The 24,229-nt window shown below is 41.1% G+C and overlaps 1 protein-coding gene across 1 annotated transcript in view; it reads right to left on the bottom strand.

Annotated features, from left to right (window-relative positions):
• The window catches only part of PCNT (pericentrin), a 100,925-nt gene that overhangs the window by 24,767 nt on the left and 51,929 nt on the right, over positions 1–24,229 (bottom strand). Inside the window, exons 28-37 of the mRNA XM_010001110.1 lie at positions 23,280–23,423; positions 15,228–15,457; positions 14,672–14,791; positions 14,159–14,179; positions 11,355–11,582; positions 7,142–7,312; positions 5,461–5,613; positions 4,753–4,920; positions 3,376–4,488; positions 765–1,262 (exon numbers count right to left, since the gene is read on the bottom strand). Coding sequence (XP_009999412.1) covers positions 765–1,262; positions 3,376–4,488; positions 4,753–4,920; positions 5,461–5,613; positions 7,142–7,312; positions 11,355–11,582; positions 14,159–14,179; positions 14,672–14,791; positions 15,228–15,457; positions 23,280–23,423 — 2,846 coding nt within the window. The remainder of the gene's footprint in view (positions 1–764; positions 1,263–3,375; positions 4,489–4,752; positions 4,921–5,460; positions 5,614–7,141; positions 7,313–11,354; positions 11,583–14,158; positions 14,180–14,671; positions 14,792–15,227; positions 15,458–23,279; positions 23,424–24,229) is intronic.

Here is a 24,229-nt window from a genome sequence, read left to right as displayed (position 1 = left end):
GCTCTGTAAGCCATTCCATCTCATTTTTCTCTCCCTTTCAATAGTCTTAAGAAACAGACACGTGTTTATAATTAAGTGCCCTTCAAATGCAAGGCACAAAAAATATGCAACCAAAGATTAATTTTCTGAAATACAGACTTCATCTTCCTGTGAAATGATACAGACAAAAATATCAAGTATTTCCATTAAAAACAAGAACCTCTATTGTCCGATTTTGAAACAGTCTCTTCGAACAATCAAGGACAGATATTCTTAAGTGAATAACTGTTACAGTAAATTGAGTACCCTAGCAGCAAAAAAGTTGTATAAGTTTTAGCTCAATTACTTGCATCTCAAGGATTATTAAAATTTATCAGTTACTTCCATGTAGCGTCACTGCAAAGTACCAGGATTTGAAGGGTTCTCTCAGCAAATCTTCTGAAAGCACAAGAGCAATTTTCATGTTCTTGACTGACTCAGCACTGTACAGATGTGCAGGAAGCAAAACCTGCTGTAAGCAGCTTATTCTTCAATGTTAGGTTTTGGAAGACTGTTTGCAATTGCTAAAAGTATTTAGCAAACAATATTTTAATACAGGCCAGAATTTGCTGTGCTGACAGTGTGAGAGGAACTAACAATTACAGACCCAGAACATTACTGGACCTACCCCTCTCACAGCCTAAGTTTATAGTACTTGGAGCCAGTGGCCCAACAATGATCCAAGGGGGAGAGAGCTGAGCAGTCTTGTTTAATTGAAATTAAATCAGACATTTAATATCACTTACCAAAATCTTCTCCACATTTTGGTCATCAGAGTAGGTACTTTCAGAGAGAGCTGGACTTTTTCTGTCTATTCCCACTGCTGCTTCCTCACTGCCATTTTCATAAAGGTCAGAATATCCCAGCAACACAGAATTATTGGTCATCATTTCAAAATCTGAGCTTCCACCTTCCGAGAAGGGAGTCAGATGAAGCACTGCTTGAAGCTCCGTGCTTACGTCCTGCTTTCTCACAATCTCAGGAGAGCCCCACGAAGACACACTTGCAATGAAATTCTGGAAGTCTTTTGAAGTGTCTTTGCCTATGTCCAAATTGTGTTGTGGAGAATCAGGAGTTTGATGGATTTCCAACATTTGCTGACAAAGCTTTTTCAAATCTTGCTCCTCTTCAGAGCTGCTGATCACATCTGATTCCTTAATCAAGATATTTTCTTGTGATTGCTTAGTCTGAGTTTTTTTATTTATATTGTGAGTTGCCAACTCAACCATAACTTCATCTTTTTCCTACAATTAAGTAACACATTAATTTTTAATGGCATTTAAATGTGATTTTACAAACTGAAAGACATGCATTTGAAAAGTTCTTCTCTAATTTAACAGTCGTATCTATTACTATTCTCAGGTTTTATGCAGAAATGATCTGACAGTTCAGTATATTTTATATGCCAGTTAACTAGGCTTTTTAACAAGTATATCATCAATAGGAGAAAAAAAATCTGTAAAAGAAGCATTCCTGAAGAGCTGACTCTTGTATCAATCAGGAAAAAAGGGTATTCCTTGTAGCTATGTAGATAATAATCTTTTTTAGAAATAAATACAAATCAAAACCTGTTGCTTTCCTAACTGGACAAATCTCTTAAGGCTTAATAACCGACCCAGGGCACCAGGAAAAAATGGTTAAGAAGTCTAGATGTTTCCTCTGACTGCCATTTCAATGCAGAAGAAACTGTCCACCAATTCATTCTAGTCACTGGAGGGAAATGGAGTCACACGTCCCATGATGTGACACACACAGCTACTCTGTGCTCTGCTCAGGCCATAGGTCTACCTTTCAGCATCTTTCTCCCACAGGGTTACTCTACTCATTTATTGTTTATTTCTCCAAGTATCAAACAACAAACTTAAGTCTCTGGTGACCAACAACACTGCAGACCATTTCTCAAACTCTGACTCTAAAAACAGACACACTAAATCAGACCAAGTCTTTCTACCTAACAACCATCTCTGAGAGAGGCTGGGAAATCCAGGTAGCATGGACACAAGTGTCCATCTTCCTCAGTTCTTGTGATCCAGGCACATAACCAGCTATTTTCCAGTCAGTGGGCTTGGGTCTCTTAATAGCCACAGAACCATTCCAGCATCTTTCCCATAGTGTGAGGGGATGGTCACTGACCAGGCCAAAGCTGGACTTCCACCCACAAACTGCAGAGACACCTGAATAATGTCAATACTCTGCCATGGAGTATGCAGGTACATCCCTTCCTACCTTGCTACAAAGGCTCTCATTAAGTCAGCATTTCTATAGAAAGGGCTTTCTTCCCTTCCCAAGGCCACCTGAAGTCACTCTTCTTTTTCTATGACCTTCATGCTCTTACCAACAAGCACAGACAGCCCGGGAAGGCTGCTGCTGCAGAGCCACTGCTCCAACAAGTCCCAGAAGACTTACTCCAGAAGACATACATGCTTCCTGTCTTACAGCCTCTAAACCTGTTACTTCAACTGGAGGAACATCTCTGAACCATGCCATGAAAATACCTTTATCCTCATCCTTATAACCTCAGGGATCCAGTGTGACAGCACCTGCCATCACCAAGTGATTAAGGAACCCTAAGGCTAGTGTCCACTCTAATTCCAGGGCTTAGTGATGCATTATTATAGATGGCCCTAAGTGAAAAGTAGGTCCAGATGTGCTCATGACAAAGGCTGTGTGTCTTGTGCAGCAGAATGCAGACTCCAGAACATATGTTGAGCACACCAAGCTGCAGTTTCTCTTGAAATGCCCCCACATCTTATGCAGAAGGTCTGGCTGCCTTGATCCCTCCACTTTTTCATCCAGTGCCCCAGACACAGAATCCTCTCAAAGCCCCCTCCCAAGCTGGCCCACCCACTGCTTTAAAAGGGTCTGTTCTCTCACCTTGCTAACTTTTTCTTTTTCCTTCAAATCAGGAATTTTTGGATCCCTGGCTCTGAGGTTCCCTCTGTTTTACTACCATCATTCCAAGGAAGTTTCAACAGGACTAGAACAATATTTCTGCACAGGAGCCCTGCTGGACAGCAGAGCTTTGCCCTGTCCTTGCAAAGTGGTATCTGCCCAAGCAGACCTGCCCAGCTCCTTGCAATCCAAGGTCTACATGTCACCAGCCACATACGCAGTCAACATTTTTGTTTTACTTGCTTGATTTTTCCTTCAATTGCTTCACCTAAGTAATTTTAAGATAAAATTACTCTTTTGATCCCTTAGATTCTGTGGATAAGAGTCTAAATGATGCACTGTTTGAAAAGATATTTCAGTTTATTTTAAACCTGCCACCATGCAAATTTAATTTAATCCTCCATACCTCTTACATTTTAAACAGAGTGAATAACTGTTCTCTCTCATTTTAGACAAATCACATACCATTTTATCAGCAGGGGAAGCCACTACTGCAATTGACTGATTAACATTTGCCTCCAGTTCCTCCATTCCTTTTTCAAAGGCTTCACCATTTCTGTCTCTCTGGTAACACATCTTGAGAAGGTTAGTCTCTCCATGACCACTTTGTTCCTTGGGCTTGTATGACTCCAGCTGTGAAATAAGTTCACTTCTTTCCTGTCGTAAGGCTTCAAGCTCTTTCTCATATGCCTCAATTTGATCTTTCAGTTTTGCTGTGCTACCTTGCAGTTCATTGATTTCTCTCTGATAAGCTACTTCTTTCTGATTCAGTGCTTGCAGCTGGACATCAAGTCTAGAAACTTCTAACTGAAGACTATAAACATCTTGAGCCTGACTTGTGTCTCTTTTTTCTATCTCTGCTTGAAGCTCTGCTGCCCTTTTTGTTAAGTACTGCAACTCGGTTGTGTCGGCTTCCTTTTGATCCACGATTGTCTTCATTCTCATCTCCTTCTCTAAAATACTGGCTTCCCTTTCTCTCACAGTATCTTCGAGTTCTTGAATGCGAGAAGTCATCATCCTTGCTTCAACATCTCTCTGAGAAAAACGTTTTTGGAAAAGGTTGTGCTCTTCCTGAAGTGCCTTGTACTGTCTTCTCAGAGAGGTTAGCTCTGCAACGTGCTGCTCCGATGACTCCTGCAATTTTTGGCATTTTTTATCCAAAACTTCCACTTCCACTCTGAACTGTGATTCCTTCTCTTCCAGTTGCTGCTGCAGAGCTGCTTTAGCAGTTGAGACAAGCTCCAGTTCCTCCTGACATTCTCTAACTTTGGAGAGAAGAAATGCATTTCTTCTGTTTAGATCAGTGTCACTCTGACAATCTACTGGTCCCTTCCTCAACTCATTCTGAAGGTTTTCCATGGGCTTTCCCAAAGTAAATTGATAGAGATCATCTTGGTTGTCACTAACTTCATGACATACTGGTCCAAACTGTGCTAGCTCCTTTTGAAGCTTCTCAATTACTCCATGGAGTTGCTCTACCTCTTCATCTTTGTCCTTACGCAGCCTTTCCTGGTCACCGCGAAGGTGCTCAACAAGTGATGTGAGTTCTTCAATTTCAGATTTTCGGTCTTCCAGAAACTATGCAAAAAGATAAGGTCTGAATATTACCATACGTAGGCAGAATTATTATTGCAAAAGATTAAGTTACATTTTTCTGCTGTATAACACAGACTATAATTCACATATTTAACAGCAGGAAGAATTGCACACCTCAGCTGGGATCTCCTCAGAATACTTTCTACTTCCTTAAGAGAATTATCAAACAGATTTAATTTACAATAAGATTCTGTACACTTTGTTTCCCTCAAGATCAAGCTATGAACATATAGTAAGTACTCTTACTTTATTCTCCAGAGTATTCTCTAGCTCGTGCTGGAGCCTCTTCACCTGCTCATTCAAGTGATCTATTTCTTGATTCTTTTCTTGAAGTAGAGCTTGTGGGAATGACAAAGCTGAGGAATCATGAACATCCATGTCCTGATTTTGCTTCTCATGAAGTTTTGTTAGATCCTCCTGATCATAAAAAAAACAGCTATCTCATTAGAATGAACATACTTTCTCTCCCAACCTAGTGGCAGAACAGAACCAAGGGCTGTAACATTCCCCTTCCTTATTATAATGTTAAGAACCCAAGACCACAACTACAGCTATTTTGTTTAGATTTGTACCACTGGATTAGGTTGCCTCAACATTTCGCAACTGTCAAGGTAGGAGAGAAATATTCTAATTGACAGACTGACAATCAATCAATTTTCTAACTTAGAATCCTAGATTTGTTTAAGTTGGAAAAGACCTTTAAGATCATCAAGTCCAACCATTAACCCAGCACTATGAAGGCCATTATTAAACTGTGTCTCTCAGCACCAAATCTATGTGACTTTGCAATCCTTCCAGGGATGGTGACTCCACCAGTGTCCTAGGCCTCTCCTTTCCCTTGGTGTTGTCACATTTCACAAAGTCCTCCATATCCCATCTAAACACAAGATGAAGACCAGACAAGAAAGGTCTCTGAAGTTTTAGCTGGTGCACACTAAAGTTGAGGAAACCTACCTTCAAGTGTGCATTCTCTAACTGAAGCTGGCTGATCGTGGATGTGCTAAGGTTTTTTTGCATCTCTAACTGCAAGTTCAGCTGCAGTATCTCCTCACTTTTACTGATCACATCATTTTTATATTGTTCTAGTTGGTCTAACAAGCTTGCAATCTAAAAAGAAGAAGAAAATGCATAGTTGTTTCAATTAGAGCTCTTATGTAAGCAGTAAAAATGTCATTCATCATCTTGTTTACTGAGAGCAAGTAACTTCAGTAAATCCTACAATCTAAACTCTCTCTAATCAATGTGCATTAACAAAACACTTCACATAAAAAAGAGTGCTCCAGCTCCTCAGCTGTGAAACCAGAATACTGCAAGAGTAACTTGCCATTTTCTTTTTAAAATATCTAATTGCTCATAAAAGAGATGTTAATCTATGTTGTGAACAGTCAAGGCATGACCACTGACATCTGATGTAAGGAGGAGACACTAGCATGTAATCACAGTTAACATCATGACCGTTCTCCTCCTAGAGGACAGAAGTCAGCACTGCAGTGATAATCCCAGTAATGCAGCAACAACAGTTCTGAGCATTGACTCCTTCAACCTGTAAAAGAGTCAACAACAACACATTTCTCTGCTGTAGCCACTTGAAAGCTTGAGAACAAAGAGCTTTGTGGAAACGCTGGGATCTTGCCACTCACAGCTTTTATAACCTATTGCATTAATGGATAGCAGGGCATAGGGGTGTTGAGAATAAAAAAGTCTGAGTGGCTCCTGAAGCCAGACTTTTTCAGTGACCTGGAACTTCCATCTGTAACAAAATATTATTTTACTGCTCTTGAAACAATGAGGTACAACTGAACTGAAGAATCACCCACGTTTTTCTTCTTCGCACATGCTACAATGGGCTGAATGTCTATTACTAGAATAATCCTGTAGTATTATATAAACACACAGGGGTGTATCTGTGCCTGTAACTCCAACAAGAGTTCTAAACAATGGCACCAATTGCACTGTGCCTCAGCTTAGCTGGGCACAAGGACCAATACTAACATGCTCCAGCTCACCAAAGAAAAGGTGGTCAGATGACACTACAATGGGTAATTACCCTGCCTGTCCTTAAAAGAATTATTGCTCACTCTCCAAGTCAAACAAAAACATACTACCTTCTGTTTCACTTCAACTTTAGAAGGAAAGGAAAATCAGTTTACAACAAATACTCATCATTCTCAAAGTTAATGTGATTCACCACAAAACAGTTTCCAATGGCACGGTATGATGAAATTTCCTCTTTAATGAAATTAGCTACAGCATGTTCTTACCATAATTCTTCCTAACAGGCACTTGTGACAGCTAAAAGAAAAAAATACAGACACAATATCCAAGGAAAATCTCAACAGAGGAAAGAGATTCTAAAACTGAGGAGAGCTTAAATAATTACTTTCAATACTTCACTATATATGGCTATAACGCACGGGAGACAGATGGACAGGGGTGGCAAAACACAACAAAGTAAGAAAAAGGAAGGTTTGTTAACACCAAAGCAGAGAAAATTCTGCAAAAGAAGAAACATTTACTACAATGCTAGTCATCAGGTTTTTCAATGGCTTCAATTCCCAACTACAAGCTTGCTCAAAAGGTTTCTGCAATTATGTGAGTGATTCCCAAGTTAGCAGGACCCTACCAGAAGTTTTACCTCTCTCTCTTTGGTCTGAAGTGCTTCCTGCCCTGCTTGTAGCTGTTCCACCAGCCCTGGGGCAGAACTGCCATCTGCTGGTACTCGGTGCCTTGCTTCATCCAGCTTGGACTGTAGGGCAGAGATCTGAAGCAGGTTATTGTACTGTTGCTGTTGCAATGCCTCTTTATCCTGCAAAACATTTATTTATTTTTTTTAAGTGTGAGAATTGTTGTCAATGTAGCTATACACCTAACAGAACAATCCTGAACAATCACCACCCCTGACAAATGCCAGTAAAAGAAGAAAAGTACCTGATCTCAATGGTCTATAAAGAGGTAGGAATGCAAAACAACGGAATGTTTTTAGCTCATTTAAGTTTTTACCCCTTTTTTTTTTCTAAAGCAAGTTGAATATCTTCTGAAAATATAGCATTCAGTGATAAATTATACTTAACTAAACTAAACATCTTGCTCTTGTAGCTATTTCCACATTTATTATACCATACATTTCTCAAGCTGAATTTAAGAGCTGGAGACTTAATTTAAGAGATGGAGGGTTTTGGGTAGATCAAAAACCTACTACAAATCCATCATGCTAAGTCAGAATGTGAAGCACCAGCAAGTTGCTGTCAGATCTGTGGTCTGTCAGGCTAGTTTTATATATTTATTTTTAAGACTTCTCTTTTGGTCCTCAATACACCTGCCTCTAAACAGGAGGGTTATTTCAGACTCATTGTAGGACTTGCCAAAAAAAATATGTAAAATGTTACCACCTTTCCTCTAATCAAAGAGAACTAAGACCCAGAGTACATGGATAGCATCTTCTGATCTTAAAATGAAAGAAGCATCAATTAAAAAAAATAAACCATTACCAAGTTAACAGTGTACCACAGCATCAATACAGCACGGCCAAGAACAGGCTTGTTCAAACCTTCACATCCATACTAAATAGGCCCTCTGACTTTGCACAACTAGCCCCAGCTAGTCCCCACTGGCTTTCTGGCCCACCCTGAAGGCAGCCCAGGTACACACAGCAGAGGAGGAAAAGCAATTCTAGGGGAGACAGCCAGTTAGGGTACAAAGCTGTGCCATTCACACCCAGTATCATTGGCAGGAGAAATAACAAATGGAACAATTACAAAAGTATCACCTGCACTTTTCTGCGTAGCAAAGCACCTGTGACAGAAATATTTGTGTTGGTCCTGAAGGGAAAAATGAGAACTCTTCTTGCCATTACACAAGAACCTACAACCCTAACCAGCCCTTCAGGTGTCCTGCAGTCACACCTGCAAGGGCACATGTAACAACAAAACACATGCAACAAAAACTTCAAATAAGACATTATCCACACTATTTTCAAGCTCATCTTGATCACTGACAAAAAGCCTCCAGTAACAATGTGCAAATCCAGATTCCTGAAGACCTGGGCTGCCTTACCTGAGATGTTCCTGCACTCTCTGGGCATGCACACCCAAGACTGCTCATGGTGTCAGCACAGCTCAGCACACAAGAGTTAAGTTTTTCCTAGCATTCTCAGTTGCTAAGCCCTGAGGTTGCTACAGTGACCCAGCAAAAACAAGCAGTAACACAGGCAAAAATCAGAGCTTATGTAAGCCACCTTCACTGTAAAATCTTCTGGATACTCACACTTATGTAGTCTAATGTCCTGAGACCCTGACCTGCCTTGTAGCAGCATATCTACTGGGGTTTTTTTACTCACAAGGTTCAAATATACAAAATTTTTTGAGACTATTTTGTTCTTACTCAGCCTTTTTCCCTATTCAAAGTACACTAAGACAGCACTTGGGGACATGGCTTAGTGGTAGACTTGGCAGTGTTCAGTTTGCTGTTGCACTTGATAATCTTAAAGGTCTTCCAACCTAAATGATTCTGTAATCTTATGGTATCTTCTTTTACTAATACCAAAATCCATAGGGTAGCAGACTCCCGAAATAAATTTTCAAGACCTCAAGCCAAAGGACAAGCAAACCTTGCAGCACAACCAGAAGCACTGTTACACATCAACAACAACTGAAAGGAGCTGGACCAGGAGAACAAAAACATCTGCCCCATGGCAGGATAAATGTATCTGACAGTTGTGAGTTTAGTCAGTATTCTTCACAAAAAGACAGCATTCTGTATTCAGAATTACTCTTTCCAGATCTATTGCCTATTATTGTGAGTCTCCGTTACCTGCAACACCTGCATTTTTCATAAGTTGGCATTTGGGGAACAGTAAAAATAAGTAATTGCCATTCACATCAAGCATGTTTTTATCAAAAAGTGTCACGATAGGCAATCGTTCTTAGAGCTCCACTGGCACATATTTACTGCACCAAATTGCCCCAAGGCAAGCTGTTACAATGCCTACAGTTACCAAACTGAGTAGTATAACCTTGGTCAAAAGCTGATGAACCAGTTCCTTGGAAAAAATAATAATTAAAAACAAACAAAAAAACCCCCCAACAAACAAATTCTCAATCTGGCTTATTGATTTTGGCTTATTCAGAATTTCCTAGGACACTGAGACTGCTAAAATAGTATTTTGAATTTGCATGGATAAAGAAAGCCTGTTTGTCAGAAAGCGAGGATTTCAGAGACAAGAGCAGTATCATGGACTCCATCCAGCCTGAGGCAAGCCAGACAGAACACTCATGGGAACAGCTTTGGTGGGTCTGGATACAATCACTGAAAAGCTTCTCCTGGAACAGAACTATAGAGGTTTTTGGCTCAACCTCTGACTCAAACCAGAACTAGTGTGGCCCTGCTGAAGGCCTTGGCCAGATGAATTCTGAACACCTCCAAGTCCCAGAGACACCACTGCCACTCTGAGCCCCCTTTTTCCACATTTGTTTGTCCCCAGTATGATCATTTCCCCCTACCATTTAACTGGAATTTCCTTTGTTGCAGTTTAAGCTCCTATCTTCTTGTCCTTTCACTGTGCACATCCAAGCCTGACTTTCATCTACTCTCTAACCTCGTGTTGTGTGGTTGTTGGCAACGAGATCTTCACAAAGCTCCAGCAACCCTGATCTCTCAGACTCCTCTCAAAAATCATTTGCTCCAGCCCCCTGACCACCTTGCTGGTCTTTTGCTAGACTTCATCCAATACACCAATGTCTTTCTTGTACATGGGAGTCTAAAACAAAACAGTTCTCCAGGTGCAATCTCACAAGTGCCAAATACATAGGAATAGTCATGGCATCATCGAATCACAGACTGGTTTGGGCTGGAAGGGACCTTAAAGATCATCTAGTTCCAACCCTCCTGCATGGGCAGGGACACCTCCCACTAGATTGCTCACAGCCCCATCTAGCCTGGCCTTGAACACTTCCAGGGATGGGGTTTCCACAGGTTCCCTGGGCAACCTGTTCCAGTGCCTCACCACCTTCACAGGAATGAATTTCCTCCTCGTGTCTCATCCAAATCTCCCCTCTTCCAGTTCTGATCCATTACCTCTTGTCTTCTCACTACAAGCCCTTGCAAAAAAACCCTTGTAATAATACCTAATAAACTAACTCCTCTATATCACATTCACTGAAGCTAAACCAAAAAATTTCTTGTTCAATATTTTTAAATTAAAAAATAAGAACAGAAAATTAGCCATTAAACTGATACATTTTTATTAGATCACACCATTCTAAAATCCTCAAACTTGACAAACACACCAACAATACTTGCCCAAGGGAAATCGCTGTGAGGAAATTGAAACATTTAGTTTAAGGAGGTAGAAAAAGTTACTCAGATGTTTTGTAAAAGGCAAATACTTTTGATAAAAGGAACATAATCCTTAACTCTAAGCTGTGATTGAAACTACAGTAGTAACAAAGCACCAAAAATTTCAGTATGGGAAACAGATCTGGTTCCAAAGACACACAGCAGGAGTAGCTGCCTATTCAGAGATTATTACTTTAAACCTAGTTACTTATTGACAACCCACAATGTATAACATTCTGTAGCACAATCTTCCTAGGAACTTCCAGAGAAGCAGAAGAGCAGCTCTGACCCATGCAAACATGACAACTGTCAAAAAGCAGTCTCTGTAGTAAGGAGGGTTATAATTCAGAGATGGTTTAAACCTGTGGCTGCAAAACCTGCCATTAATACAAGGGCTGAACTCAGCGCTGGGTGCCAGGGTTAGTCTCAGACAGCACTGTAACACAGTCATTGATATCTCCCAGGAAGACACCGACGTAATGCCCCTCCTGTTTAAATAACTGTTTAAAAATTACCTGTTTTAGCTCAGTTTCCACTTTCTTCATTTTCTGCACTTGCTGCTCCAGGTAGCGAAGGGCCTTGGAGGCTTCAGCGCCGCTCTGCTCCAGCTCCTGCAGCTGTGCCACCAGCTTCTCCATCTCTTTATCACGAGCTACTAGTTCTTGCTGCTTTTGCTCCTTTTCTAACAACAGCTTATTGTAATCATCCATCTTGTCCTTTATTTCTGCTTGCAAAGATTCTACCTATACAGAAATCAAATTACACAGTCGTTATGGACTAAGCGATGCTGAAATCCTGGATGAAAGTAAAACCAGACGTGGATAGGAAGGATGAAAAAATAACTTTCTGAAATCTTGTTTTCCAAATGCAGCAAGCTCTAAATGCACATTTGACTGCTCTCTCTCAATATTGGCAGCATTCTAGCAAAGTGCTGGCTGAAGGCACACTCTCAAGGCCCAGTGAAAAAAAAGGGGCCTTGTGGTGTGGGATTTTTTCTTGTTCTGTTTAAGATTAAGAATCCCCAAGATTACATTAATTATTACTAATAGCATTAGATGTATTTCTGTAATGTCAGAACCCACTGCCATTGCTTAAAGACATTCCATTTTAAAGGAGGGTAGCATGAGCTGAAAGATAAATACGCACTGTAACATACTCAATGCCTGCAAATCAGATCCACAGGAGTCAACATAGAACTTTCTTTCCCAAACGTTGCTTCAATAGTGCAAAACAATTTTGTTTTGGAGAGCCAATCATGCAGAGAGCTGCAGGAAAACTGTCACTCATTCATCCCAGTAATTAAAGTGAAGGCAAGGCTAGAAGCTTTGTGCTAACACAGGCAGGAGAGAACCAAGTGTGACAGGCGACTACGTCAGAAGTGATAAAGTCATGAAGCACACTGAAATTAGCTCAGATAGGAAAGCAACTGGACACCTTCTAAAGGAGAAATAATTTGGTCAATACCAATGAGAAAGGAAGTTGAGATTTTACTAAATAAATGCTTTTTTCAGCAACAAGTGTCTGTATTTATGCAAATTCCACATCTATATTAGAAAACAAAAATTATTGGTATTAATATAGAACGTTACATATTCAAAGTATTGTATAGATACTACTAAAGCAGAAAACACCCTATAGCAAAATACACAACAGTTATTTAGTGAAATTAACAAGTATGGAGAGTGTGAAAGAGCTATTAAGAATACCAGAAGTGATTGTTAGCAGTGTGCTCACAGGCACATATTCCTTTCCTTAATAATGTATATATCTTATTACCTTCTCATCTCATCAGCAATTAATCAAGTCTTAAGCATAACACAGGCCTTACAGTAAAGCTTTTCTGTATAAAGAAATCTTGTAGAAATCCAGTACTTTCTAAGCTACAAAATGTTGGCATCAGGATCCCAGCAGCTGTGCCACTCTGTGACACATGGGAAGTGTGTTTGTGAACACAGCGCTGCTAGAAAGCGAGTGCTGCAATCCTGGAGCTAAGGAAACACTTCCACAGCCTTCACCCTCACAGAACACCCCAGGAGCTGCCAGCACCAGCCAGCACTCTTCTCACAAAATAATCCCACTCCTGTATTACTTGAGCCTAGAGAAGAGCAGAGAGAACAAATATGCATTTGTTGGAACTTCTACAGGCAGAAATTGGGAGCTGCCTTGAACTGCTTTGTTTCAGAGTGAGTTAAGCAATTACTGATGTTACAGCTGCATTAATCAACTGTACCAGGACTGTCTAAAGCCTGACCTTTTCTTCTGGCACAGATTGTGTGCACATTGCTCTTCATCCACAAATGTCTCTTGCTGAGTTACCTTCCTCGTGTGCTCTTCTCCAATTAAGTTTTAATCCTTTCTCAGAGAAGGTGCAAAGTCACAGCAGTCTTGTATTTCAGATCTTCCTCTTTACTAAGCACACTAGGAACTGTCATCCACCCAGCAACTTGAGTAGAAAACAAGCTGTGGTCTCTGACATATCTTGAGCAACCTGACATATATCCTTTATGATTCCATGCACCCAAGATTAATGGAAAGACTGCCCCAGAGGTTACTTTCTGGGTACACACAGATCTTCAGCAAGTCATGTGGCCTTCAAAATAAAAATCTCTGCCCTTTCTGTTTCTGTTCTTCACCACAGTGTAAGTATCAGGTAGGCTGTGTGTGTCATGTGTTCAGTAAACCTTCATGTCAGGTAAGGGCACTCATGCAAAGGAGAAGCTGAGATGACATAGAATGATAAGGTATCACTCTAGCTCTTAAGAAGCCTAATGAAGTCCTATCAGAGGTTACAGAAGGCAACTGACAATCAGGTGCCCACCAGCATGGAAAATTGACTCTATCAAATATTCAGTTGTTCCTACAAGATTTGATTTTCTAACACTGCAGCACACAATTTCATAAACCTAAAAGAATAGATGGAAATTAAATTAAGTAGTATACACACTGAAATATGTGAGCAGGGCCACAAACAAAAGCTGCTAAGGCACAGTGTGTGATCCTGCTACCTCTGTTTCATACTCCAAACCTCAACTTCCCCTTACAGGCCAAAAAGCTCTTCTAAGTACTTGCCTGTAATGCATCTGAGCAACAAGCCAGGAGAATGAAGCATTTGGGTACAGGAAATTAAATTGAAAGCAGCTCCTCGCTCCCTGCAAGCATTCTGCAACCCTAAAACATGTATCTTCATCTCCAAGTCAAGCTGAAGGAGACTTAACATGTCAAGAATAAGAAAAAAAAGCCAAAGCAGATCTAATAAACAGAGGGGATTGTAAGGAAAAGGAAAGAAAGGCTAAAGAGATGTTCATGCTGTTTTCCATACCTGTAGAATCAATTCATAGTTCTGTGTAATATTCGTTTATGTGGGGAAAAAAACAAAAAAGCAAAAGTTAATCTTTGAAACCAAGCATCAAACAAATGAATATGCGAAAAAAAGGCCTGATTTATGAACTTAAACAGGACAAGACAAGCAGGCAAAGAACATATCTTATTACAGCTAGCATAGATGGGAAAAGTAAACATGTTTAGAACCCAGAAGTACATCCCTCTGTAGAGCAAAGTTTGTATTCTTGTCCTCCTTGGTTAATTCAAACCAGATTCATGCTGTGAAACTTGACTGTAATGATGCACACACAACATTTCCTTCCATTTCCATCAGAAACAATGGAAGGACACTCTGCATAAATGCAATCCAGTCAGCTAGGGGAGAATCTGCTCCCTGGGTGACAGCAGACCAAAAAATTAAGTCTCTCAACAGCCAGGCCCCTAAGACAACACAGGCTTTGGTATTTAATTGTGGTAAACAAACTCCTTTGGTGACTGTTTTTTTACTCACCCTGTGTTCTCTGGGCTCTCCTGAAGTCTGTGATTTTCCTGAAAGCTTTAACTGTTCTTCCAGTTTCTGAATTTCTTGCTGGAAATCATCACGTTCATGTTCCCTTTCTATAGCTTGTTCCTGTAAACCCAGCCAGAGACAGTGAGAATCTTTTTTTGAGAAATTTCATTAAAATATTGAGTACAAGAAACATCTGGGGTTTGTTTCTGCGGTGAAGAAACTATGCTTACTTCAAAATAATCAACACTTTTTAGTAGTCCTGAAAGCACAGAAAGAAACCAAACAACCTTATTGACTCCAACATACAAGCAAACAGCAATTAAAAAATGGGAAAAAATTATCCTGTAATAATATAAAAAGGGAATTTTAAAACTACCTTTTTAACAAAAAGGATAAAAAGGGCTAGCCTCTTAAAAGACTAGAGCACCAAGGTCTTAGTTCCAAACAAAACAGAAAATATCCCATTTTAGGAACCAGCTTCCAATCCTGAGTCACAAACTAGGAGGAATATTTATCACCTCCAAAACGAGGAAAATGTGGTACCAAGTTTGCTTACATCCATGAACTGCCGCTGGTTTTTAAGCTGTTTCTCAAGAACTTGAATTTGCTGTTTTAATTCAGCAACCTCCAGTAACTGTGTAGCCAGGTCCTGGTTACTATGCAGCTGTTCCTCCAGTTCCACCTCCAAAATCTTCATTTGAGAGCGTAAGTTGGAGTGGTCCTTTTCTGCCTGACACTGAAGCTCTAGTTTCTCCTTGGCCAAAAACTCTACTTCCTTGAGTAGACCTGAAGAACAGAAAAATAACTGTCAGAGCAAGGTACAAAAATCAAACTGAGTTTAAAATGAGATTTAATTGAGGCACTTTGGACACCAGCAAAACCAAAGAAAAATTCCCTGAGATGGGCTGGGAGGAAATCTGATAATTGACTGCCCATCTTGTCTCCAAAAGCCATCTCTGGTAAGACTACTGTACAATATAGTAAAGGAGGACATGGGCATCTGTTCCAGATCCCAAAGTAAATCCTGGTTGGAGATATTCCAGGCACACAGAAAGCTTTCACCTTCACTCCTGGAGACCTCACAGTTCTAGAGAGCTCCATCCTACCTGACCAGCACTCCATCAAAATCCCTCCCTAGGTTCTTATCCTCTCAACCCCAGTTTCACACTCTTCTGGCCCAGAGGCTCTTTCCAAACCCCACCAGATCCTCAATCTTCCAAATTCACTCCATTCCAGATACGCCCCACCCCTAAATTTAAGCCCCACATCCCACTGTCAGCCACCTAGTCTCTCATGGCCAGTATTCCAATGGCCCCATCCTAAATCCCTGCTAACCCTTCCATCCTCCTTCAAATCTCTTCCCCATCAAGCCATGCAATACATCAATTCCTCCAAACTCTCATGCAGAGATCCTGCTTAGACCTCCAAAAACCAGTCTCAGATCAGCCTCTCAATTACTCCTCTGCCTCATGCCATGCTGGACACTGCTGCTGTTTAAGTTATTAAGAGCTAATTTCTACCTACAAACTGCATTTTCAATCAGTTGGATGCACTGAACACGCTTCTTAGGAAACCCAAAGTGAGACTTTACTGTGAATGCTCTTAAAGCAAAATTATTTTAATGTGAATATACCTAAAAGTAACCTGAGCACAACAGAAGTCTGGCTATTTAGTATTCATGCTGCTGCAAGAGCTCATTATTTTTACTCTTCTAATGTTCCTTTATTCATCTCAAATGCTTTCAGCCAAAGAGAAATATATATGTTTGATTCCAACAAGGACCTTAACTGGTCACCCAGCCCAGATGCCAGAATGGGACAACTCCCTTGTCCAAGCATGATCAACTCAAGCTACATGATTTCTAACTTAACATAATTTTAAAGTTGTTGTTTCAAAGCTTCAAAACCAAAAGTGATACCACAGTCTCCTTCACTATCCACAGGTATTTAATTAAATTTCTAGGCACTACAGACTAAGCCAAGAAACAAGAATATTTCTCTGTTTGTGCTTAAGAGGACAAGCATCACAAGCTCAGAACTATGCCATGGCATTTACATTAAACATTGGGGAAAATGTTACCACAGTCAGGATAATGGAGCAGAGTGTGCAGGGACTGTGATATCTGTCTCTGGAAATGAAGTAGGCTGGAAAAAGAGGAACAAGTAAAGTAGATTCTGTTTTGGGACAAAAATACAGACTAAATGAGTTCTTTCGAGGCCCTCAGGAATCCTGTGATTCCCTGATTAAGCCACCCTGGACTCTTACTGTAGCAACTATATTTTATCTGCATTGAGGCAATATTAAAATATGCAAGGTAAAACTAAGAGGTTAATTGAGCAAAAGAAAACTGAGCAGATATAGAACTGTACCTGATAATTTAACCGTTCGTCAGATTTCCTAAACACCCACGGTAGCTTTTGAAACCAATTGAAATTACACAGAACTGCCTAGTAGTTACTGGGCTCTTTTTCCAGGCAACTTAGCAACAAGAAAAGTGAAGCACTGTGTCCAATTCTGGAGCCCACAATACAGGAAGGACATGGAGCTGTCAGAGCACATCCAGAGGAGGCCAGAGAGATGATCAGAGAGCTGGAGCAGCTCTGCTCTGGAGACAGGCTGGGAGAGTTGTGGTGTTCAGCCTGGAGAGAAGGCTCCAGGGAGACCTTAGAGCACCTTCCAGTGCCTGAAGGGGTTCCAGGAAAGCTGGGGAGGGACTTGGGACAAGGGCAGGGAGGGAGAGGCAAGGGGGAATGGTTTTAAAGTGGAAAAGGGTACACTTAGGATAGACAAGAAGGAAGAAATTCTTCACTGTGAGGGTGGTGAGACACTGGCCCAGGATGCCCCATCCCTGGAAGTGTTGAAGGGCAGGTTGGATGGGGCTCTGAGCAACCTTGTCTAGTGGGACCTGTCCCTGCTCGTTGCAGGGGGTTGGAACTAGGTGATCTTTAACCCAAACCAATCTGGGATTCTATGATAATAAAGGACTCTGAGGAACTGCTGGAGACATACAAACAGACTATGTATCCAAAAAAGCTCTGGTCCCAGTAAGTACTTTCTGCCTTTGAGTCATAATGCACCAATACATTCCAAGTAAATTTAACTCCCAGCACTAACTTAGCAAACTCACAATTACCAAGAGTGGTATCTTGTACATCTACATAGTAACAACAACTGTGCAATTGCTGTGCCACACTCCTTTTTCAGGCACAGTGCTAAATAATCACATGTACCAAGCTTCAAGTTTCCCTAATTAAATGTTCCACAATCAAATGAGTTGTGGGTGTGACTTGGGCTCTGGCAGAATGCAAGCAGGTAAATGAAGACTCCTTCTCAAAGCAATTTCTCTCACAGCCTACCTGGAGCTGCAGTAGCCCTCTGCCATCTCTGCAAGAGAACCAAGTCACCCAAAGCTGAAACACACAGCCTAGAAAAAAGCTGAAGACAGTCTGAAATGCACTAGGAGACTGAATCCCAGCCACAGCTGCACAACAGAGTATCTTTTACACCAAGGGCTGTGTTTTGCCCAGCAGGAGATGGGAATAAGAGAGCACTCAACTGAATATGCTGATACAGGGTGTGCAGACATGTGGTGAGTACAGACACAGGCACCCACAAGCAAGGGCAGGGGTGCAGACTGAGCCCAAGGAAAGAACTGATGCTTTTGTGAACACAAGAGCAGGAATTTTTCCTCCTATATCCTGAGAAACATGCTCATTTACGAGTTGAGGACTTAACATCTTCCAAAGGAAAACTGTTTCCCTCTGAGGAACAAGATACTCATTAGAAAAACTGAAATGAACAGTCCTGGTAACCTCCTCAGACAGAAATACAAGTTAATGGCAAAAAGTCACTAGTCTAACAGATTTCACATAGAATTGAAAATGTTTCCTAGAAGGCATGTATCAAAAGTTGACAATCTCAGTAAGTGTAACCTGCTTCAGCAATTTGTTTGTTTATTTGAAGCACACATTCCTCATGTGTATAAATATAATTTCAAGCAACATAACAGATCACAGATTTGTTTGTTTGTAGGGACAAACCTGCTATTCTATTAATGCTGATTGAGGCCATGCAGCTCTGCTTGGGTAAAGCCCTGGCACCCTCCCCCCTGCTGCCAAGGTCAGCATTACCAAAAGCCAAGCTTCACCCTAAGTGCATTTTATTAGCAAGACCGTTCTACTCACATTAGTAGTCCCCTTCAAAACCAGACATCAGCCTTGCAAGGAATAAGCCATGTCAATCAACTCCAAGCAATGCTTTTTATTTATCATTATTTTCCACACACTACAAACAATTCCAAACCAGAGGAACAGTACTGCAGGTGGCTGAGGTGGGGGAAAGGGGATGATTTTTGAGGGCTCAGCGCTTGCAGCAAATGCAGCTGTTGAAGTTCTAAGGAGTTGCTGGCAAGAGCTGGACTGCTGCCACCAGGAGAACATCAGTCCCAAAATACACTCCAACCAGCTCGGTTAGATCTTCCCTCTCACTAAGCAGGTGGCAGTGAACTTCAGGTCAGTGAGGTGGTTACCAAAAAGACTTTAAATAAAATAGTGGTTGAGGGAGATGTGAATGGTGAGGAGGAATAAAGATACAGTAATGGGCAAGACAGCCCAGCGCAGTTTTTCAACTCTAACTGGAATTTCCCTAGATAATTCTTTTTTATTCACCTGAGGAACTTGGTTTACCTGGCTCACAAAACATAATAATAGCAACTATGAATTTATCAGCTCTAGATGTTTGCTCCTCAAGAGATACGTATGGACACTTCAGCTTAAGAGGAAGGAAAAAAAAAAAAGCCTGTTTCAATTTGGAATTTGGCACCTACAAATTTTACTTCAGCATTAGACTTCCAAAGTCAGTGCAAAATTCTACAGACCCTTCTTGCTTGGTTTTGGCTTCATCATTCCCCTGTAATAGCCTCTTAACATTGTGCTCTCCTCTTTCTTTCTCTGATCTAATAATTCAATGACATTCATCTGGTCTTCCCTTAGACTTCCTTCAGTTCTTGCTGTATTTTTTACCTCTCCATTTTACATCACCTCAAAGACAACTTCTTTTTTTTCCCCTTAAAGGAGAAATAGGGATTAATTTAATCATTTTAACAGACCACTGTGTGTCATTAGAAGTTCACAGCAAGCTTACAGTGCACTCCATCCCCTCAAAAGAAAAAGGAAGCTGGCAAACACAAAGATAATGGCACAATGCACTTCAAGCCTAGCTGCAGCAATTTTTTTTCTTTTAAATATCAATAAATTAATAATATTCTTAGTTTTAGTTGCTTTCTCATGCATTACAAAAGTCAACATTTTTGCCAAGATATTCATAACCCCAGTCATTTCTTGGGCCTATTTATAAAGTACTATTCCTCTGTTAAAATAAATTCAATTAAATTCATTCACTTAGTGTTACAGCAACACAAACCAGAAAAAAACCCACATTTATCATTACAAACCTGAGCCATCTTTTTGTGCTACATTAGCAACAGGTGTTCCTAGAAATTGAAACACACAGACAAGATAAGTACAGGACATTATGATCCATTCCATCTTCTAAATCACTCAAGATATTTATTTGGCAAAAACTCAATCTGTACTAACACACAGTTCTCCTCATGACAGACATTGATGCATGTCTGTGATTGGACTAGAGCTACTATAGAAATGGTTTCAGATTATAACCATGCAAGCTTGTTACAACATTCTTGTCTAGTCAAGTATTTTTGAAGACAATCAATATTCTCTTTTGCCAATCTTCCCCAGACAGAGATGGAATAATTAGTGCATCAAACCTCTCTTTTAGTTCCTGACAGGGATTCAAAGCAGGATTCAGACCCACAGAACTCACCAGCACAGACTTACAGACTCTCTAATCTGTCCTACATTTCCATGACACCCACACTTGTGTTCAACAATATGATGGAATTACTTTGTGTTTCCTGTGGGACATAGAACTCAAGGCCATAATCACTGTTGTAAAGCAAGCACAACATGCTTTTAGTTTCAGTTACAGCCCCTGAATCTTTTTATATTCTGCAGTCATTCCCCTGAGGAAAAGAGGTTGGCTCCCACCTCTCCCTCTGCTTAGACTCAGTAAACCAGGACAATCTGCACAAGATCACTGTTCAATTTCCCCTTAAGGTAACAGTAAGATATCAAGATGCCACATGAAAGTTCAGAGACAGACACAATGTTTAACACAAACTTATTAGGGCTGATAGCAACAGGACAAGGGGTAATGGTTTTAAACTCAAAGAGGGCAGATTCAAGAGATAAAAGGAAGAATTTTTTTTTATTATGACAGTAGTGAAACACTGGCCTAGGCTGTCCAGAGAGGTGGTAGATGCCCTGTCCCTGGAAACACTCAAGGCCAGGTTGGATGGAGCTCTGAGCAATCTGATCTAGCTGCTGGTGACAGGGTTGGAAGGCATGTCCTATGAGGAGTGACTGAGCACTCCAGGTTTGTCTAGTTTGGAGAAAAGGAGGCCGAGAGGTGATCTCATGGCTCTCTGCAGCTTCCTGAGGATTGGATGTAGAGAGGGAGGTGCTGAGCTCTTCTCCCTGGGATCCAGTGAGAGAATGCATGGCAGTGGTTCAAAGCTGCACCTAGACTGGACATTAAGAAACCTTTTTGTGCTGAGAGGGTGATCAAACATTGGAAAAGGCTTCCTAGAGAGTGGGTCAGTGCCCCAAGGCTGTCAGTGCTTAAGGTATCTGGACAATGTCCTTAATAACCTGCTTTAACTTGGTCAGGCAGTTGGACTAGATGATTGTTGTAGGTCCTTTCCAACTGAAAAATATTCTATTCTGTTGTATTTGAAGTTGTCTCTGCTCACTGCAGGAGGTTTGGACTAGATGACCTTTAAAGGTCCCTTCCAACCCAAACCATTCTATGATTCTATGTACAACCTGAGTATTTCAATCGAAAGGTCAAGCACAGAGGATGGCAGCCCCTGAAGGCAGGACAACGGTGGAGTCAGGAGTCAGAAGAGAGGTGAATACCAGGGGAGGTGGGGGAGATGCAAGGGGCAGACAAGAGCTGCAGAGGAATGACATAGTAGGGCTGCAAGCCAGGCAGGAGACTACAGAGACTCCTGAGAAGTGCACAGGTAACTGCAACATACAGACTGTATCCAGTCAAACACCTCCCTCCCATAGAATTTGGGACCACACCCTGAAGCCTTGGTCTTTACATTTCTCTGATACCAACACTGGAGAAATTCACTAGGAAAGTTTCTTGCTGTTTTTATTTCTGACCCCAGCATACCCCAAGTACAGCTACCTGCTGTGTCATCTGCTCAAGAGCAAAGATCTGTGCAATGTAGCTGAAGGTGGCATTGTGGTGACATAGCTGAGAGCAGCATGTTGGCATTAGCAGGAATGGAATGGCAGTGATCACAAATAATAAAATTTCTTCTGCAAGATGATACAGAGAATTTCACTTATAGAAGTACTGCAATGACATTAAGGTTCAATTCAAGTCAAAACTATTTAACACTATTTAAATGATTCACAGATTCATTATTAATAACCAGTATAACCTAGTTTTGAGCTCCTGCCTACTGCAACTCAGGTAACATCTCTGAATTTTCTTCTGTGAATCAAAAGAATATCTTACATGCAAGCCAGCTATTTTAGCCTGAGATTCTTCAGTCACTGATGTCACTGTTGTCACTGTTACAATGTATGCTCCTTCATTTGCAGCCTGAGTTATCACAGCCCCAACTTCCACTCACTGAGTGCTATTAGACTCCATCCAGTATGCTGAGGAGTTTCCCTTTACCCCATTCCACTCCCCCACACAAGTTCCCTGTACTTATCTTACATCATATCACATACCCATGGGGCTGAACAAATGATGGAGCCAGGGAAGGACTTACTTAGACTGCTTATTTGCACCTACTTCTGAGCTGGATTTGGTATTCCAGTGGCTGTGTTTGGTTTGCAGTGAGTCACCCTTTACAGAAAACTTTCAGATCACTGGCTTACCTTATGCTCTCCAACAGCTTCACCTCATACATTTTTTCTGAACCCAAATAGACTTTGATCATTAAAATCTTTCCAGTCCCCCTTACTCATCACGTACATGTGTTTTGACAGGAGGGGAGCAGGGGGAAAGCTTATGTATGGAACTAAGCACATGTAATCACCACAACTTCTTCTTAATTCAAATAATCTTCCAGCAGTATTTTATTTCTTCTGTCAATTCTAAGCTGCCTCCTTTCTCCTGGAAGCAGCCAAAAGTTCTGAAGCTCCAACCCTTCCTTTCAACTGCAGTGTCTAATAAACAGAGTTTCAGTTACTAACTAGGTGCAAATTATCTCCTGAAACTAACTACCTGTAGCCAATACATGCCTCCTATTTTCTCAGACACTTTCCATTTCTAACCAAGCACAAAACTACAGCAGTAATGTCCATTAACAGCACTCTCATCTTTTAAGCAAGGAAACAACTGCTTGATCTTATTTTCTGCTTTCACAGGAGGCCCTGCTAACCTCTGTACCAGACTGAGTTGCTCATAGGTCATCAAACCAAAGACTGATCCACCTTGCCCTGTGCCCTGACTGGAGACAATCTTGTTTTCCAGTATTGGTGCCATACCCACTCCTCACCAAGAATTGCCTGCTCCTGGGTTAGCTCCTGGAAGCGCTCACGCATACTCTCCAGCTCCACAACAAGGCGACGTTCAGATTCCTCTTTTAGATTCAAGGCCTCTTCCAATGCAGCTTTTTCTGCAACATAGCCTTCAATAATGCCTAAAATCCCAAGTCAGAATGCAAATAAAGCAAGACACAATTGCATACATTGGAAAAAAACAGCTTAAAAACATGACTAAACAATATTTTGCAGACAATGGAAGGTGACATAAGAAGGAAGAAGTGCAAGATGACTTAAATTTACACTGTAGCTATGGTTTCTGAAGTACCTTAAGGAATCCAATGTTAATGTATTCTAACACATTTTATGAGGCTGTCAAGTCACCAAAATGTCTCCAAACATGTAGAATATATATGAGGACCATTACGTCTTGACGGCCTGAGACCACCTCACAACGCTGGACAGACTGACATCCTCTGCTGGGGGCTGAGGCTTGAAGAAACAGTCTCCAGAAAGTAAGAGCAAGTGTTAGATTCAGAGCCAGAGAAATTCAGGAGTGACTCCCAGACAGAAAGTAAGGAAGGAAAAAGGATTTTGGAAAGACCAAATATGCCTAAAGGAATACAACTGAGAAGAGGAAAGCAGGTGCCACGATTAGGGAGAGAAGCTCAACTTGAAGGACACAGAAATCCTCAAAGATTCTCCTACATAAAGGCGAAGACCTCAAGTCTTAACCTTCACAAGGTGAAATCAGACTGATGATGTGCAGTCTGTGATAGTGTTGAGATCAACAGCCTCAGACTTTTTGTCTCTTCTCCCACAATCTCTTGATGACTGCACTAGCACCAAACGTTGCTCTGGTTCATGCTGAACCCCTCCAAGGCCAGACAGGTAGGCTGATTTACACTGGGAGTGTATCTTCTTTTCAGTAGGCCAAGCTCCTGTGTTTAGACATGCAGGAATG

This window comes from Chaetura pelagica, unplaced genomic scaffold, assembly GCF_000747805.2.
Source record: "Chaetura pelagica isolate M959 unplaced genomic scaffold, ChaPel_1.0 scaffold611, whole genome shotgun sequence".
NCBI classification, from domain to species: domain Eukaryota; kingdom Metazoa; phylum Chordata; class Aves; order Apodiformes; family Apodidae; genus Chaetura; species Chaetura pelagica.
The sequence above is the reverse complement of the archived record's forward strand: the minus strand, read 5'-3'. Positions and strand labels throughout refer to the sequence as shown.